The sequence below is a fragment of the Rhinolophus sinicus genome, chromosome 18, assembly GCF_057876585.1.
Source record: "Rhinolophus sinicus isolate RSI-liver-muscle chromosome 18, RSI-T2T, whole genome shotgun sequence".
Classification (NCBI taxonomy): Eukaryota; Metazoa; Chordata; class Mammalia; order Chiroptera; family Rhinolophidae; genus Rhinolophus; species Rhinolophus sinicus.
The window spans coordinates 112,066,117-112,085,911 of NC_142518.1; the positions used below are offsets into that span (position 1 = coordinate 112,066,117).

General features: G+C 44.6%; 1 protein-coding gene and 1 pseudogene across 1 annotated transcript; one reads left to right on the forward strand and one right to left on the reverse strand.

The window, feature by feature from the left end:
* The first annotated feature begins 541 nt into the window (after positions 1-541).
* On the forward strand, positions 542-2,430 carry LOC109437105 (nicotinamide riboside kinase 1-like; annotated as a pseudogene).
* A 15,051-nt stretch (positions 2,431-17,481) lies between these two features.
* Positions 17,482-19,683, reverse strand: LOC141569630 (40-kDa huntingtin-associated protein). Its single transcript, XM_074323692.2, has one exon. The coding sequence runs from the start codon at positions 19,443-19,445 to the stop codon at positions 18,030-18,032; it is 1,416 nt and encodes a 471-aa protein (XP_074179793.2). The 5' UTR covers positions 19,446-19,683; the 3' UTR covers positions 17,482-18,029.
* Positions 19,684-19,795: the final 112 nt, after the last annotated feature.

Consider the following 19,795-nt stretch of genomic DNA (forward strand, 5'->3'; position numbering starts at 1 on the left):
GAAGTGCAGGTGAAGGGGATGGGCACCAACATAATGAGGGTTGTTTGAAAACTGTTTAAGAAGTAGGTTAATTTCCAAATACCCTCTTGCAGTCGATGCCCGACAGCACTGAGTAGCTAGACTTTCCCTGACCTGACAGAAGTCAGAAGAATTATTACCTGGAGAGGGTAAAGCAGATGGACTTTGGACTGGGAGTTCCCAAACCCAGTGGACGGCTGGAGCATCATATTGAAAATAGAGGGGTTAAGTGGATGGTATGTATCTTGAAAACTGTAAGCCCCCAGACTTCTCCGACTCTGACCTTACAATTCTGGCAGCTGCAAGAGTCTTCTGTGAGTCGTCTGATGAACCCAAGAGAAAAATATCTAAGGGTATTGACATTGAAGAGTCCCCCAAAAGGGGAAGCTGCATTACTCTACAATGAGGCTCAGCTTGATACTGCAAAGTAAAGGAAAAGGAGGAGAAGGAGAAACACGAAGTTGAAGATATTTATTTTTAGAATGGGAGGGGAGACCTGAACACGTTTGTTACTGTAGGGAAAGGAGCCAGTCAGAGAAACGGGAGCAGAGCGACTAGAGATTCTGGAGGGAGAAGGTAATGGATGGAGTGAGGCTCCCGGGGAGGCAGCTGGGATGGAATTCAGAGCATGAGTGGAAATGATAACCTGAGGCAGACTGAAGGACAGCCTTTGCCCCCACTGGGATAGGATGAAAAGAAATGAGATTTGGATGACGATTCAGTTCAATCTATTATCATTTGGCAACTGGAATATCCAAGGTGTTCTGCTAAGTAGCATTCATCCATCTATCCACTCATTCATCCAACGTTTTTTGGCGCAACTACTGTGTTCCAGACCATTGGAGACAAGAAGATGAATCAGACAACTGCCCAGTCCTCCAGGAGCTCACAGTCATGGAGTGAGAGCAGACCTGCAACACTGAAAACTGAGCACAGCGGCTGCGAAACCAGCTGGAGCCCAGCAGGGAACTGATTTGGCGACTTCTACCCGGGCTGCTCTGACCCAGCAGGGGCACGGGGGAAGGGGCTGTGGGCCTGTCACTTGGTGAGCTGGGAACTACGGAGTTGGTGGGTTAGTGACAGGCGTGCGCTTGGCTGTCACTTCTGCCTCTTTGATTGGGAGGATTCGAACTGGCACCTAGCTTGTTTATGAAAGTGGAACCTTAATTGCTTAATTGCACCTTAAGCAATTGCAGTGCATTTGGAATATTCAGGATAAACTGAGGAGAAGCCAAGGAACAACAGCCTTCTCTCCACCAGGCCCTTTTCCCCAGTACCTCCCCCCAGGGGGAACCTGGACACAGCACATTTAGGAAGACGTAATTTTCAAAGCTAATTATGAAAACATTTGTCATTGGAATCAGTGGTGTGACAAATGGTGGGAAGACCACACTGGCTAAGAATTTGCAGAAACATCTCCCAAACTGCAGTGTCATATCTCAGGACGATTTCCTTAAGCCAGAGCCTGAGATAGAGACATAAAATGGATTTCTGCAGTATGATGTCCTTGAAGCACTTAACATGGAGAAAATGATGTCCACAATTTCTTGCTGGATGGAAAGCCCCAGATACCCTCTGGTATCAACAGACTGGGGAAATGCTGAGGAAATTCCCATACTAATCATCGAAGATTTCCTTCTCTTTCGTTATCAGCACCTTGACATTATATGGAATAGCAGCTACTTTCTGACCATATGAAGAACGTTAAGAGGAGGACTACAAGTAGAGTGGGTGGTCACACAGCCTGCCGCCACGTCCCCCGGCCTAAAGAAACAATGAGCTGACAGAGCCATAATCACAGGAGAGATAAGTGGGCCAGGGAAAGTTTCTAAAGTCACCCATGCAGATTAATTAAGAGCTGTCCTATACTTAACTTGTCCTCATTATCATAGTAAAAAACACTCCCTTAGGTGGAGATTTAAGAAGCTAATGAGACAGGCGGCCCATGAAGTAACATGTAGGTACACTGTGCAGGTGCAGCGTAGGACCCACCTTAACATACCTTGGGGAGGGAGAAAGGAAGCGGTGGCCCCCAATCCCAAGAACCTATAAAACCGCTGTACCTGTAAGCCTCAGGGAGCCACATCCATTCTCTTTCAGAGTGTGTTTTCTTGGTGCATCAAGCTTTCTATTTAATAAGCCTTTCTCTCTGCAAAACTGTTGCCCACTCTCCTGATTTTTATCCTGAGAGGGGCAAGGCCCCTGCACCAGTAACACAAGGGTATGCAAGCCTCCAGACCCCCCAGGGTACTTTGATGGCCACACATGGCCCTCGTATGTAAAGCACAGAGGAGAAATGGAGGACATCACAGTGGGAAATCATTTACCTAGACGGAACAAAATCTGAATCCAAAGTATGTGAAGATCTAAGAAGAACTAGCAAAGCAAAAATATCTGTAAGTAACAGCATGAGAATGGAACACACTGAATCCTTCCTGGGCTGAACTGGGAAACTCGAAGGAATTCAAGAGCCTTAACCAAGATATAATATGTACTTTGGTACAATGACAGCTATTGTTTTGTTTGTTCGATCACACATGATTTTCCCCAGTAAATACTTATCCATGATAATGGACAGGAATTTACCTTCATGAGTTGTTCTCATTCCAAGGAGTGTATAGCTACAACACAGTGAGTCGGTTCCTCTAGACCAATGGTTGTCAATCTTTTCTGAATCGAACCCAGAGTAAGAAATTAGGTTTACATCACAGTCCAGTATATATGTAGCCTACTGTGTGTGTATTTGTGTGTCTGTGTCTATATGTGTGTATGTTTGTGTCTCTATGTGTGTGTATGTCTATATATGTCTACATGTATATATGTGTGTGTATACACACATATCAAGTATCATAAGATGTTTACCTTATATACAAGGTACTCTGGTATTTTTCTGTTTTTAAAAAATATCAGTAACCATCCCATACCAGTGCCCACTTCCTGCAAATAATGGCATTTACCAGGAGTAGCAGTCACATGAAATAAATCAACAATTCCCCTACAGTAAGGAAAAAAAAAGCTGACTGAGCACAGGGGCTGTGGGAGCACAGAACAAGGGAATTAAGAGTAAAGGGAGTTAGAGGGAAGAAGTAAGTAGGAGATGTGAAGATCAAAGACAGTGGAGTGATGTGAGGAAGGGGTCATGAACCCAGGAATGCAGGCAGCCTCCAGAAGCTAAAAAAGTAAGGAAACGGATTCTCCACTAGAGTCTCCAGAAGGAACCAACCCTGCTAACACCACAACTAATGCCCTCTAGAAGTAAGAATAAATTTGTGTTGTTTTAAGTGGAATAAAAAAGAGCAAAGGGAATGAAACAAGTATGGAAATGCCTATAGAACAATGCATAGATTGCTCTGTGGGTTCAAGGGCAGAGAGATCTCATCTAGGAGGGCTGACCCACAAAGGCTTCAACTTGCAGTGATGGGGGGTTGTGGGTGCCCACCAAGAGGTGGGAACAGATGCAAATGCGAGGCAGGAAATTGCAAGAGGACATGTTCTGGGAAGGGAGAGAGAGGCTCTGGTCGAGCACAGAGTATGCCGAGGCAAGTAGTGGGAGGGGCAGTTGGGAAGCAGGACTAGAATGAGATGCAAAAATATCATTGAGGCAGCATCACAAAAAGCAACTGGATTGAACTAATGGAATGTGTGAAACACACCAGACTGAGAGTGAGAAACTTGGTTTCATTCTAGGCCCGGCTCTGCCACAGACTCGCTTTTTTTTTTTTTTTTTTTTTTTTTTTTTTTTTTTTTTTTTTTTTTTTTTTTTACTGGGAGAAGGGGAACAGGACTTTATTGGGGAACAATGGTCAAATTGTTGTCCTTTCAGTCTTAGTTGTGGAGGGTTCTGTTCAGCTTCAAGTTGTTGTTCTTTCAGTCTTAGTTGTGGAGGGCGCAGCTCAGCTCCAGGTCCAGTTGCCGTTGCTAGTTGCAGGGGGCACAGCCCACCATCCCTTGCGGGAGTCAAACCGGCAACCTTGTGGTTGAGAGGACGCACTCCAATCAACTGAGCCATCCGGGAGCTCAGCGGCAGCTCAGCTCAAGGTGCCGTGTTCAATTTTAGTTGCAGGGGGCGCTGCCCACCATCCCTTGCGGGAGTCGAGGAATTGAACTGGCAACCTTGTGGTTGAGAGCCCGCGCTCCAACCAACAACTGAGCCATCCGGGAGGCAGCTCAGCTCAAGGTGCCATGTTCAATCTTAGTTGCAGGGGGCAGAGCCCACCATCCCTTGCGGGACTCAAGGAATTGAACTGGCAACCTTGTGGTTGAGAGCCCACTGGCCCATGTGGGAATCGAACCGGCAGCCTTCGGAGTTAGGAGCACGGAGCTCTAACCGCCTGAGCCACCGGGCCGGCCCCAGACGCGCTTTTGATAAGGTGTGTGCTGACTCAGTTCATGTCTCTGAACAGTGCTTTCCTCATCTGTCCACTGGTAGCAGCAGTACCTTCCCTGCCTATCTCATGGGGTTGTTGTGAGACGCATATGAGTCAGTGCACACGAAAACATCTTTTAACAAATCTTTAAAGTGGAGGTGCCCACAGTCAAGGCTTATTATTGAGGAAACACGTGGCCCAGGAACACATCAACTGAAAAAGCAGGCGAGAAAAATTTACTGCAATACTCCCTGCTATGAGAATCTAACAAGTTTCCCAAACTGTTAGGTAACATGGTGAATGAATCACCAAATGCCTATCAACTTGGAACTTCCATACATCCCATTTATATACAATAAAAATAGATTTGTACTATCCTGGTAGCCTACTGATAATTGTAAAACAGGAATTATTCTTTCACAAATGTAAACACTTCAGAGGACAAAAATATGTAACTCTTCAACGTTTTTCATTCACTGACTACCCTGTTGTGTACAGCAGGGGTAACAACTACAATTTCTGCCCTCAAGGAGACCGCCTTCTACCATGACAGACAGACATCTCAACAGACAATTGTAGTACTGGTTGAGCACAAGGGGTCTGTGGGAGCTCAGAGCCAGGGTACTGAAGCCAGTCTTTTGCAGCAGAGGCTATATTAATATGAAGTGGTACTATTGCCCTGATTTTACAGATGAGGAAACTGAGACGTAGCAAGTGACAGAGCCAGTCCTGTAACCCAGGTTTTTGAACTATGGGTCCAGGACTTTTTCGCCCTCACCAAAGCTGCCTCTTTTATTTTGTAAACATGTTAGGACTAATGCACATGGTGGAATATAAGTTATTTTGTGGATCCTGCCCACCCTGCACTGCTTACTCCTTTCCAGTGATAGAAAGTCTGTGGTTAGAGTACCTCCAAGTGTCCAAAATGTTGTATTTCATATGAAATGATACTAATAAAAGCATTCACCTTTCAAGTTCCTTTTGAAAGTTCCTCAAGATTTCAGGAGTGTGTGTGTGTGTGTGTGTGTGTGTGTGTGTGTGTGTGTGTGTGTGTTTGTGTGTGTGTACACAAGCACATACCTATGCATACACATTTGGTGTGGGGAAGGCTGGGAAACATTGACTCCTGCATTTTCAACAAGTCCAGGTAGAGAGAAAGATGGAAAGTGAGCCCGAACAGAAAGGAACTTGCAGAAGAAAACAGGTGAAAATAACCAATGCGAGAAAAGAGTTCTTAGGAGATACCAGGAAAGTGGTGTCTGAGGGCCACATCTAGTACTTCATTTGCTAAAGTGTATGTAGGAAAAGTGGTTTCCTTCATCATGTTCTTCTTCTGGGAATTCTGTGGGAATTTCCCGGTGCTGTGGGAGTTAGAAAAGCAAAAAGAAATAATTTCTGTTTCTGGAAGTAGTACAATCTACATGACCTGAAATCCCTCTTCACGACAAAACACCTAGCGAAGCTGGATAACTAGTGGGCTGTGGTTGCCACCAGAAGGCGCAATCCATCCCAACAGCAAAACAACTGAAAACAAACAACAAACAAACAAAAAAACAACACAGGGATTGTACTAAGAAACGCCTAAGATCCCTGCCATCCATTTCTATCATTCTCCAGTTCTTATATTCACTCATTCGCCTGAACATTTACTGAGCACTGATTCTATATCAGGTATTGGCCTGTGTTGTATTTTGATAAATACAAGTTGAAGGGCATAGTTCTTGCACTCGAATAGCTCACCATTTTGTGCAGTGGCTCCCAACCAGAGCTGCACATCAGAAACACACGAGAGGGTTTGCAAGAATGCACATGCCTGCCCTCCCTGCTGCCCTCAAGATTCCAACTGCAGCCTGGAGGGAAACAAATAGGCTGAAATTCTTTCTGTGGTAAACTCTAAAACCTGGAGCCTGAAAGGAATTCAAAGCATTAAACAATGTTGTATAGAAATATGAAGGGGTAAAGAGTCCTTTCAGACAGGAAGGTTCCACAAGCTTGGGGAAGGTGCAGAAGAGGCGCGGCCTCTCTTGTTCCCAAGAGGAGCGTGAATCTGGGCCTTGCCGCTCCCCAGCAATGCCAAGGAGAGAAATAGATAGATTTGACAGGCATTTCGAAAGTGGGGTGTACTGGACTTAGTGCCCGATTAATTGTGAGAGACAGGAAGGCATCAAGTGTGACTCCTAGATGATCGATTTGGCCAGCTGAACACACCTTGCTCATGCAGGGAATATCAGAAGAGAGAGAGCTTGGAGAGAAGTTGTTTTCAGTCTTGGATGTAGCTGAGTAGGAGGTGCATGTAGAACATGAATGTGGAGATGTCTAAGAGGCAATTGCAGACCCGTATCTGGAGTTTAGCAGTGTCCATTCTTGTACCACTTGTGTTATGTCATATGTAAGTTTTGCATTATTCCTAATCCCTTTTTTATTTTATGAATAAAGCATAATAATCAACTTTACACATTTCCTTTCAAAAGGATACACAGAATCAGTTATCTGTACCTCAGGGAATTGTAGGTTTAACTGTATTTTGAGTATGCCCAGTAACTTCTGCAGCTTTCAGCACCTGCTTCTATATGGCCCCAGGTAATGCATGCACTCAAACCAATCTTGTCTTACTACCATTTGGCTGGGGTTGGACTCCCATCATGACAGGGTCTTCATGTTTTTCCCCTTCTGATCCTAGGGCAGTAACATCTCACAAACATAACCAGTTCATAACAGCTCTTGCAGAAATTTCTTGTAATATGTGGCTTTGGGCAATTAAGGCTCTTTCAAACCCTGGCCCCCGATTACCTTAGGCTGTCATTGGGTGTCTAGCGTCCCAGAGGTCTAACCCTTCTCTGAGGCTACATAGTCACGAAAAATGTTCTCCATCATTTTGGCCATCTTCCAGAAAACTTGTGGGAGCTTCTCAGTGCTGTGTGAGTTATAAAAGGGAAAGTAATTTCTGGAAATAGTGCACACTAGGTAACCTGAAAACTCTCCTGCTACCAAGTGCTTTAAAAGGCTGGATGAAATTTAATAAATATCCCTTCTGATGCACATGATGAGTTTGTCATGGAAAGTGCTCTCAGGTATCAGAAAACAAAAAGGATCAATGGGCATTTGAGTTTATGTTAGGCAGTAGGCCTTGACCATCAGGGAGAGGAGAAAAGCCCTGGTACCTCCTCACAAGGACTACACAGGCAATTAAAGGGTGGACTAGAAAGGACATTGGCCCATCACCTTGGGGCGACGACAAGGGAGTTTGGTCTCTTCATGGGTTCTGGTGGAAGAAAATAAAATGCTTCCCCTGATAATTTGTAACTCTAGCGCTATTCTCATCCTGATCTAGGGTTGGAGTTAATACCTCTTGTTTAGTCCAGGAAACTCCAAACTTACAAATTAATGTAAAAAATATACCATCCCAGAGATACCCTGAGGTCTCCTGGCAGAAGTAAACACACAACCTCTCTGGGAGACACATCCTCGGTTCAGATCTCACAGAAGTCCCACTGATGAAGCTCTGCTCGAAACTCACAATCAAAATGATAAAACACATAAGGAAAAAAAATCTGTGATTGTCAGCATGATGCGCAGGATTAGACCACCAAGAACCTCAGATAATTGAACTACCAGAGTATATAAAATAAGTTTAGGATACTTAGAAAAGATAAAGAAAGACCAAGATTCTGTGGATAAAAGAAGAGGCTGTTTTTTTCAAAGAACCAAATGAAACTTCTAGAAATGAAAAACAACATGTCCAGTAACATCGAAAGCTCAGGGGATAGGTTTAAAGGCAGATTTATCTGCTTTAGTGAACTGGAAGATAGAGCTAAATAAATTATTCAGAAGGCAACTAGGACAAAGGGGAAATGTATGAAAGGTTATGAAATATGGGGGGGGGGGAATGCAACGGACCAAAAAATAGCTAGTAGGAATGACAGAATCGGAGAATAGGGAGACAGGTATAAACCAATATTCAAAGGGACACTGGCTGGAAATTTTCCAGATTTGCTAAAAGATGTGATTCCTCATATTCTGAAATCACAAGCTACACAGAGAATCAGTAAAACCAAATCATGGGAAAACTGCAGGCCAACAAAGACAAGAGGGAGATCATAAAAGCAAGCTAGAAAGATGAGACACAGGACTATCAGGGTAATAAAAAACTGACAGCAGATTTCTCACCATCTGCAATAAAATTGAATTCATATCACTAATGCACCCAAAGGGGAAATTAGCAGGAGTGTCACACCCAACTCAACTATTATGCAAAGATGAGGGTGAAGTAAAGATATTCTTTTGAACAAAGATTGAGAGGGATGACCACACACAAACCCTCACTTAAAGAACAGCTTAAAGATGTTCTTCTATTACAGGTAAACTGAACATAAGAGAGAGAAGTAAGATGCAACAGAGGAATTGTGAACAAAGAAACCAGTAACCATGGCCATGAGTGTAAAACAGGATAGACTATATAAAATAGTATAATTAACAAAGTTATAACTAAATGTTGGACAGCATTGACTTGTAAAACATGGTTCTCGTATTATTTGGGATGAAATGGAGATGATGATTAACATAAGACTTGATAAAATGATAAAAATGTAAGGACCTTGATAATCACAGATCCATTAGCGTCCCACATATGAAAGATTAGAAATCTTACATTTGTCTAAAACTAATTAACTCAAAGTTAGCCAGAATATATCTCGAGGGAAAAATTAACAGTTTAAAACCAAATGAGAGATTTCTTTGTAAAAGATGGTGGAGTGAAGAAAGGTAAAAAAAAAAATCTCCCTTTACCTATCATACTTAATAGATGAATAAGAAATGGTAAAAAGCAGGAGAAGAAGAGAAGGAAGGGAGGAAGGGAAAGAGGGAAAGAGGGAAAAAAGAAGGAAGGAGTCTTCCAAGGAATGGAAAAGAAAAAGAGTCTGGTAAAGAGAATCTTGTTTAACATACTTTGTATCTTGCCCCCATTCCCCAGAAGCAATACTGAAGGAAAAAATGTGCATCAGTTAAATTTTGCGAATGAAACTTAAGACCTTCTAACTTTAAATGGACTGAGGCAATATGTAGGAAAAATTCAAGTAAATACCTCTGTGAACAGAGGAACCCTTAATTGCTACTGTTAGAATTCACCAGCAATAGGAAGGCTCTAAGTTCTTTTCATTTTCCAGTGTACTGTGCTGAGTTGAGGGAATAAGCCCAAACCCTCAGAGTAGGCTAAGAGTTTGATAGTTTCTCAGAAAGTTCAACATAGAGTCATTTCTTGAATGGGATACTGCCGCAGCTTTCTAACTCCAATCTCAAACTTCTCTATTCTATTTTCCACACAGCTGCCAGAATTGTCTTTCTGGAAGCAAATCAGGTCATGTCACCCCCGAGCTTAATGACTGCAGTGGGCTCACAGTAGCCTACAAGGCATTCCAAACCCTGAACATAGCATACAAGGACCTTCATCTTGGCTGCTGCCTGCCTCTTCTCCAGCCACAACCACCACTGCCCACCCACACTCACCCTACTCGCCAGCCATGATAAACTAATTGCAGGTTCCCCCAAGTGCCTTGGCCTCATCATGCTATGGACACACACACACACACACACACACACACACACACACACACACACTCAAGCAGCTTGCCTGGTGAATGTGAGGTTGGTTTAACATGAAAATCAATGTAATATACCGTATGAATAGAATGCAGGGGGTGGGGAACCTCATGTTCATCACATAGATGTTAAGGGGAAGGAAAGCATTTGTCAAAAGCCAACACCCTTTCATGAAAATAAATTCAACAAAATAGAAGTAGAAGGAAACTTCCTCAACCTGATCAAGAGCATCTATAAAAACTGACAGATAACCTGTGGAGGTGCCTTCTTGGCTATTCTCTGGAGATGTATTCCCCCTACAGATACTGGTTGGCCTTCATCAGCTGCAGTGCTACAAAAGTAGGCTCATAGACAAGAATTTTGGAATGCATTTCAAGCCTACCTTATGGTCATTATGTGGATGAGGTTAGGGCAAGCAGAGAAGCATATTGTTTCCTTTTTTTGGTCACTACAATGTTAATTCTTACCTGACCTCAATTCTCTAGTAAAAGCCAAAACCACAAACTAGTTCAATGAATAATACCTATTTAGGCTCTATTGGTACTTCAGATAATCAGTTAAAATAATGCATTTTGAATAACTGTGAGAAATAGTCAATTTAAGTTTTTTTAAAAAAAACTTTTCAATTACAGCTGACATACAATATTATATTAGTTTCAGGTATACAGCATAGTGGTTAGACATTTATATAACTTTGAAGTGATCCCCTCGGTAGGTCTAGTATCCACCAGACATCATACATAGTTATTACAATATTATTGACTATATTCCTTATGCTGTACTTTCCATCCCTTGACTAGAAAATTGTCTTTTTGCTTTTGCTTCTTTCTGTTTCTTTCTCTGGGTGTGGATCTCTCTCTCTCTCTCTCTCTCTCTCTCTCTCTCTCACACACACAGGGCTCTTTATTTATGGACAAGGAGAGTCTTTAATGAGTTTGAGGCTGGTCATTCTGAAATCCAGTGCCATTGTGAGCTGGATGCAGACAAGTGAGGAAGCACAAATGGCTGTTCCGGGACAATTTCTGAGCTGCACAGTCTCGCATTTTCCATTAGCACTGAGTTGCCTGTCTCTGGCGGTTGTACTGGAAGCAGCCCCAGAATTTTCATGTGAGTTGATAATTTCTGATGCTTTCTCTTCTTTTGACACTAGGACAGGCTCCATCCCTACCCACCACACATTTGGTTCTGCTTATTATGTTATTACATTTAGTTATTTAGGTATTACTTATTACTACTGTAAAATGATCATAGGAAACATTTGTGAGTTGGTATTTCCTGACCTCATCTGATCAGCACCGCTGAAGGGGAAGGGGGATGCACAGAGCCAAAGTTTCCTTAGAGCACAGACAATCGAGCTAATGTGGGAGTGAAATGTAAGGTAGAATAAGAAAATTGATGTGAGAAGAGGACAGACTATGAGAGGAGACTTTCTTCTTATCACAAACCCAAGAGAATCACTTGAATGCCCCCCACCCCTTTGCCAAGCATTTGTAGTTCTTCTGGGGACACAAGGGCATATGTTTATTTGCAAGAGGAAGGTGTATGATGTCGGAGAACCAGTAAATCAAGAAAAGGATGTCAAGAATAAATAGCCTGTGAGGTCTTCTGAGAGAGATAACAATTACCTCTTTTTTCTAAGGGTCTAAGTATTGTTTGGCTTTTGTGAATGTTTCGAAGGCAGGTCTCTTCCTGTTGATACCGAAAATATCCGAGAGCCCAAGTTATAGAAAAACATTTCAGAGAAATAAGTGGGTTCCAGACCAAATACTTCCCTGGAGAACAGAAAGACAGAGTGTTCACCAGCGGGGCAAAGGAGGTCTTCAACACAGTAACCTGACTGATATAGTCCAGATGTCTTGGCAGGGCGAACACATTGGCACACTTTATCTGATTTGGAGGATTCCATGCCTATATTAACCAAATTCACTACAAATCTATCCTCACAGGCGGTTTATGTAGCTGCAGCTCTTGACAGTCCTTCCCTCTGCTTCTCTCCAGAGGACTCTTGGGGATACTACATAAAGTAACACTGGTGAACATCGGCCCTGGCCTGTCAGGAAAACATATTCTTTCCTTACTGCACAGATAGGGAAACTGTGCTGGATGAAAGGCAGATACTTGAGCATGGGAACAAGCAAGAGGCAAAGCCAAGTCCATTCGTTTGAGAATATGAGGATTTGGAGTGTCCACAGCAGCACTAGAATAGATGAGATCACTGGCTTCTTAACTGTTTTTCAGTTCATCCTGAAGCAAGCCCCTGGCTCATGATTTAATGTTGGAAACTTATAGTCCCTGTTAATTAGTTGAGTCAGTAGTTTAAATGGCAAATTCCCCCCCCCCTCCGCCTCCCTCCCCACCACTCCGGTTCAAGCCGTTGTTTCTCAGTCTAGTTGTGTAGGACACAGTTCCCTGACCCAGGCTGGTATTATGAGCCTTGCGCTCCCCCGGCTGAGGCAGTCGGTTGCTGGTCATCAGTTGGCTGCTCACAGTAGCTCACGGCAGCTCTCACCGGCTGCCAGCCACTGGCCGCTCCTGGCAATACACGGCAGCTCACCGCAGCCCCTGGCAGCCCAGTTCCACGGAGAGCTGTTGTTCACAATCTTAGCTGTAGAGGGCGCAGCTCACTGGCCCATGTGGGAATCGCACCGGAGACCTCAGCTTTAGGAGCACAGGTGCTCCAACCACCTGAGCCACGGGAATGGTCCTAAATGGCAAATTTGATGTTATTACCTTTTCCTGTTTTGTTTCATTTTTGAGGATTGTGTTTTTGTTGTTGAAAGTTTCATAAGGTTCTTGTTCGAACTTTAGAAAATATGATCATACCCAAAGCCACTAGGGTCCAGAGCCAACCCCAGGATTATTATTCTCTTTGGATAGAAGAGGAACTTCAGACACAGAGAGGTTAAGTAACTGAGGAAGGACGGAAGGTGGAGGTCAGTGCTTGAGGTCTAGTACCAAGTAGCAGATATGAGGAGAAGGCCTCAGTGTGTAGTAAATAAGAGATGAAGTTTAGAAGTAGGTCAGGAGGTAGAGAGCACAAAGGATGCAGTTTACCAGTTCAGGACAGAGGATGTGAGGCCCTGAGGGTTGCTGTTTCCTTTGACTGGGCAGATGTTTACATTTGACAAGTGCAAGATTGCTGGCTGCCATGGCCCTACTGTACTCCACCTTCTCCCCTCAGGCCTTCTCTGCTGAGCAGGTCAGATGAACTCTTTCCCCGATTTTCTCAGTGAAAGGCTGCATTGTAATCTGGATCAGATTTTAGGTATGGTTCCTCTCCTATTAGATCTTACATCAGAATTGGCTTTAAGGACAACAGATTTCTAGGATTCCTATGTGATACACTCTGATCCTCCCTATCCTGCTGTTTTGAATAAACACAGTGGTGTAGTAGTGTACAGTGTAACTTGGAATTAAAATGAGCTAAATGTACCAATAAAAGTTGGAGATGAGTGGTTGTGTGTGAATCCAAGGGCAGGGCAACAGTGTAGACTTTCTTCAAGTCAACTATCCCAAGATTTAAGTTCTAGCTCCTCAACATATTTGCTTTTCTCGGATCATTTTCACATTTTTTGTTGATTCTCCATATTCTAAAAACATTTTTTTCTTGCTAGCCCTCCTTGTAATTTATATGATTATCTGTAATGATGACTTATCTTTGTTGCTTATGTTGGTTTAATCTGTAATGGTTTTATTCTTTTCCTTATCTTCTCTCTCTAATCCACATACTTTCTAGTTTCTTAATTTCCTAATTTTTCCATTTTTAATTTGTACATTCTTATGCACATGGCTTTCATTTTATTTCCAGCTTTTCATTTGATTATTTTCTGTTTGTTGAATGGTAGCCTATTCCCGAGGAACATCAAATATCAACTTGTTAGCTTTCCATTGTCTGTCAAATATTTTCTAGTTCACCTTCATTAATAATTTGATTTATACACAAACACATTATTCTTAAATTATTTACCATTCAGTTTTTATTATCCATAAAGTGGAGAGTATACCAACAATAAGCATGCATCTCCTTTTCACCTAACTTTGTTCTCTCCTTATGCTGTCCTAGTTCTGTTGCAAACAGGCCTCTTTTCCAAAACAATCTCAGAAAATGTATTCTGTATTTTGTAGATTATTATTATTTTTTTTTAATTTTATTAAATTTATTGGGGTGACAAATGTTAGTAGATTATTATTAAAGATATGCTCCTTTTCTGAGTTAACTTGCTGCTCTTCCTGTCTCGTTTTCATTATTTTTTTTATGTAAGGTTCACATTAGTTGGTTTTTTTCTCTTTGCTTTTTTTTTGGGAAATATTGGGATTTCTCCAGATCAGTTGTCTTTAGCTAGAGTGAGTTAACTACCTTTGGTTCCATTCTCTGTCTGCTTGTGTTTTAGTGTACTCTCCTTTTGATATCTACAGTAAACTACAGTAATATTTTAGCTTGAATAAAATTGTAGCAGTTTTCACTTCATATTACTGTACACTATTGATATGGCTGCTTTATCCTCTCCCCTCCGCCAGATTCTCTGGCATCACCACATCAGCCAGCTACCTGGTGACAGGTTGATTACATCGGACCACTTCTATCAGGGAAGGGGCAGTGTTTTATTCTTACTGGAATAGATACTTACTCAGGATATGCATTTTCCTTCCCCGCACACAATGCTTCTGCCCAAACTACCATCCATGGAATTACAGAATACCCTACCCACCGTCATGGTGTTCCACACAACACCGCTTCTCATGAAGGAACTCACTTCACAGCAAATACTGTGAGGCAGTAGGCCCATGCTCCTGGAATTCACTGGTCTTGACACGTCCCCCAACATCCAGAAGCAACTGGCTTGTTAGAACAGTGGAACGGCCTTCTGGAGACTGAAGACTTAGTTACAGGGCCATCTAGGAGGCAATACCTTGCAGGGCGGGCACAAGGTTCTCTAGAAGGCTGTTTCTCCAAAAGGCAGGATTCACAGGCCCAGGAATCAAGGGGTGCAAATGGAAATGGACCACTCACTAAAGGTAAGTAGCATCACTTGCCTTTAGTGATCTGTTAGCAAAATTTTTGCTTCCTGTCCCTGTGATCTTATGCTCTGCTGGCCAAAAAATGAGTTCCAGGGGCATGAATGCTTCTGCCAGGCGACACAGCAATGATTCCATTGAATTGGAAGTTAGGACTGCCTCTTGGCTACTTCAGGCTCCTTGTGCCTGTGAATCAGCAGGCAAAGAAGGGAGTTAAGGTATTGGTTGGGGTGATTGATCCTGACTACGAAGGGGAAGTTGGACTGCTACTCCACAGTAGGTAATGAAGATAAGGACTAATATGTCTGGAGTATAGACAATCACTTACGGTATCTCTTAGTATTACTTACCATGCCTTGTGGTTAAAGCCGGTGGAGAACTACAATAACCCAGTTCAGGCAGGACTACAAATGTCCCGTACCCTTGAAGAATGCAGTTTGGGTCACCCCACCAACTAAAGAACCACAACCAGTTGAGGTACTTGGTGAGCTCAAATGGAATACAGAGCAGACAGTGAAAGAAAGTAATTATGAATACCAGATATGGCCATGTGACCAGTTACAGAAATATGGAATGTAATTATCATGAATATTTCTTCATTTTTTTATCACTATGTTTGTGAATGTGAGTATGTGCATATAAAATATCTTTGTTTTCTTCCCTCTCTTATCCTCCTATCACATAACATAAAATGTATTGACTTTATACTATAGTATTTAAGTATTGTCAACTTTACATCATAGTATTTAAGTTTCTGGATATCAAGGATGAGAGTAAACATTACCCAAAGACTTTGCATCCTCTACTGGGGAAATGATTATTGTATCTTCAGTTGTATACAGGATATTTGTATCGTGTTAGGTCAAAGTGGGACCTTGTAATTGTCCTTTTTAGGAGTTTAAGTATGTTTTAAGGAGATGTATCTGGGTGCCAAGTTGATAAAGGGTGTACTTGTGATGGTTACTTTTATGTGTCACCTTGGCTAGGCCACAACACGCAAATATTTGGTCAAACATTATTCTAGATGCTTCTGTGAGAGTTTTTTAAGTTAAGATTAACATTTAAATTAGTGGATTTTGAGTAAAGCAGATTACCTTCCAAATGCCTCATCACATCAATTAGAAATGTTAATAGAAAAAGACTGACCACCTTGGAAGAAGAGGGAATTTGGCCTGCAGATGCCTCTGGACTCCATCTGCACCTCTTTTCTGGGTCTCTAGCCTGCTGGCCTACCCTGCACATGTTGGAATTTCTAAGCTTCCAATCATGTGACCCATTTCCTTAAAAATCTCTCTCTCTCTCTCTCTCTCTCTCTCTCTCTCTCTCTCTCTCTCTCTCTCTCTCTCTCTCTCTCTCTCCTGTTTGCTTTGTTTCTCTGGAGAATTCTAATTAATACTGCTTGTATACCCAATATCTGGCTCCCTGGCAATCCCTGCCCCCACCTCCTCAGTGCAAGGCGTTTAGACCAGAGGCCTAAGGAGGATTTTTCTTAAGCTCAAATCCAAATAGTATCACCATTCACATTATAGAACTCCTAAACATTCGTGTCATAAGACAGTGAGGCAGCCAGCCAGCCAGGCCTGCACCCTGTTGAGAAGAGGGTACCAGAACAAGCAGAAGCCCACGGAGCACGCACCCTTACCGGTTTTGCAGTAAACGGCACTAGGCTTTTAGGACTCCGAAGGACCCTTCCTGGCAGCCAAGTGCGAGTGCAGGAACGGTGGCTCAATCTGTCTCAAACTACTACCCTGTAGTTCCTTACCTATTGCTTCCACACTGTTGAAATAGAAGTAGAAAAGCATACCCCAAAGGTCCCACCCATTTTGAGGCACTTAACTCATAGTGACAACTGTCCCCATGCCCCCCAAAATGCAAAACAAAAATCTATCCCCAAACTGTGTCCTTAAATCTCACCCCAAAATATCAGTATGGCATACAACTTCAGCCTAAAGTGCATTCTCCCAAAGATAAATGACTGAGAATGAGATTATACTGGGAAGAGTTCTTGTTATCACTCTTGAAACTGTAAAGAAAATAAGAAAGAATAGAAAAAAACCCAGCTAAGTCAGTTTGCATGTAACATTGGGACCAAAACGCCTATTCCAGTTAAGTAAGCGTTGCAGGAAGATCCCTACTACAAATAAGAGGTCACAGACATTACAGGTCCCTCCCAGGACAGAACCAGAAATGTGAATTCCAATGCACACCTGACACATCTGCGTTGGGCCCCCCCTCCTACTCCCCCCAACCCGACCTTGCACGGGACACATTTGCATGGCAGCTGCCTGAATAAGGACCACATCGCAAATGATCTCGTACACTCACTGTCTGGTGTGGTCCGCAGGCCGCATACTAGGCACACTGTCAATTTCAAATGAATGCATACATCTTGGAACTGAAAGAGAATATGTTTGTTCTTTCTGCCTCCTGACATGTAGATAAATTATTCGCATTTTAGAGATGAAGTAAATCTAAACCACAAGTGTGTAGTACTGGAATGGCTTTATCATGGCATGGACTTAGGGCTGTAGCGACAACAGTGATGTACAGAATCAAATAATTCCCACAAATATGTAGGGGGAGGATAAACAGAGGAGAAATTGGATGATCACATATAGAATACACCCAGAAATTACTCACGAGAAAAACACCACATAGCTTAAGTATTTAGACAGAGCTGTGCAAAATAAGATCCAGACTATGAAACAAAGACGGGGGCGGGGCAGGGCAAGTTGGGTGGAAGAGGAAAGAGCTAAAAGGATTGTCATATTGATGGTGCAGTTTTGGGGAAGAGAGTGAGTCCCCCACTCTGAGCCTAGCGTATTGTTCTTTTCTCCTACTATTGTGGAAAGAAGTCTTTGGGAGACAGGTAACTTTCAGTCAAACAAATCCCTGTGGTGGCAAGAGAAAGAAGCAAACAAAGGTAGACCGCTGGGATCCACGTCCTTTATTTCCGTCCAAACGCAAAGGCGGATGCGTGAGGTTTGGTAACACGCAAAAAGTAGTCACTCGGCTAATGGCTAATGGGACTCTTCAGATTCCCTCTCCTGAGGGGGAGATGGTTTCTTGCAGAACGAGGTGAAGCAGGTGGTTCTGCTCGGCACTCAACAGTGGCCACATCTCCACCTGCAGCGACTTGACAGCTTCCGTGTCCTTTTCGTGGGTAGCCATGACCAAGGACTGGAGCAGCAGGAAGAGCTCCTCGGGAAGCTGGCCGCTGCTCTCCTGCCCGTGGCTGTCGAAAGCCTCCCAGGAGTACTTCTCCAGGGTGTGGGCATGCTCCGGGAGGAGCTTGGCGGGCGGTGGCTGCAAGAGCAGCAGCAGCAGCACGCGGGACACCTCGCAGCGGACCAGCACGTCCGAGAAGGCGCCCAGGGCGGCGGGAGAGGGCACGGTCGCAGGGCCGGCGTTCGGAGGGAGCGGCGCAGCGGGCAGGGCGGGGCCCGCGCCGGGCCCCTGCTGGGGCCCCTGCGGCTGTGGCTGCGGCTGCAGCGGTAGCGGCGGCGGCACCGGCTGCACCGGGTGGCTGCCGTGCTCCCGCGCCAGGCGCTGCATGCGCGTGAAGATCGCCAAGGCACCGGTGTAGTCGCGCGCCAGCAGCTGGCAGGAGGCGGCGTCGCCGAGCGCCTGCAGTGCAGCCAGGGGCAGCAGAGGCAGCTGCAGCTGGGCGGCGCGCTGGAAGTGGCCGGCGGCGGCGGCCGGCTGCCCCAGGTCGCGCAGAGCGGCGGCCAGCTCCAGGCACAGGGCGGCGGCGGCCGCTGGCTGGCCCAGCTGGAGGTGCAGACGCACAGCGGCGCCCAAAGCGCTAGCAGCGGCCTGCAGCGGCTCCCCGTAGGCGGCGGGGCAGACGAGGCGCTGGCGCGCGTCGCGCTCTTGCCGCAGGAAGAGGCGGGCGGCCTCGGTGAGCGCCAGCGCCTCCCCGGGCCCGTGGAAGAGCGCCTGCTGGCAGCGCGCCACCGCCAGCTGGCACCAGGCCGCGTATGGCAGGCACTCCTGAACGCGCAGCTCGCGGCCGAGCTGTCCGAACTGCTCGCCGGCCTCCGCCACGTTGGGTTTCCGCAGGAACCGCTTCTTCAGTTTGTTCGACACCTGGCGGTACCTGGCCAGGAAGTCCCCGGCCTCGGGGCCCGGGCCCGCACCGCCTCCCAGTCCGCCCGCGGATGCCGCCATGTTCCCAGCCCGAGCGCTTCTGCTGGGCGGATGTGCAGGCGCTGGCAGCAGGCTGGGACTTGCCCGGCATCCGTCTCGGGTCTGGCCGCGCCACCGCGCCCACTCGGGAGCCCAACGCCACCACATTGCCCTGGTGATATGCAAAATACTGGGTTCCTGGGGCGGGGCCTTCCTTAGTGCAGGCTGCATATGCAAATCACGGATCCTGGGACCGGACCTGGCCTTGCGCCCGCTGTTGTTAGGTGGTGACAGCTTGTTTACCAAGGTTGCTATGGGCATCTCCTAGCATCTCTAATGGAACATGACCAAAATGAAACTTGTGATCGAGCATGATCTTTATACCGACTTTTCGTCTTTCTTTTTCCTTTAAATGAAAGGTTTTTTATTTTTTTAAAAACTGCAAAAATTATGAACGAGGAAAAAACCTGGCCAATAGAATGTGCTATATAACATATACTTATCAGATATATAATAAAAAGGTTATCCATAGAGGTTTGCCTATTGTCATTTAAGAACTGGAGAGGCCTTGAAATTACAGGCTCACATCTTCCCTAGTATTTCAGGCTTGTAACTAAATATGAAAAAAATAGTTAACTTTGCATCTTCCTGGATTGTCCCCTCATCATTCC

Coding starts and splice junctions, on each gene's coding strand:
- LOC141569630 (XM_074323692.2), bottom strand. CDS start 19,445: ATGCCCATAGCAACCTTGGTAAACAAGCTGTCACCACCTAACAACAGC.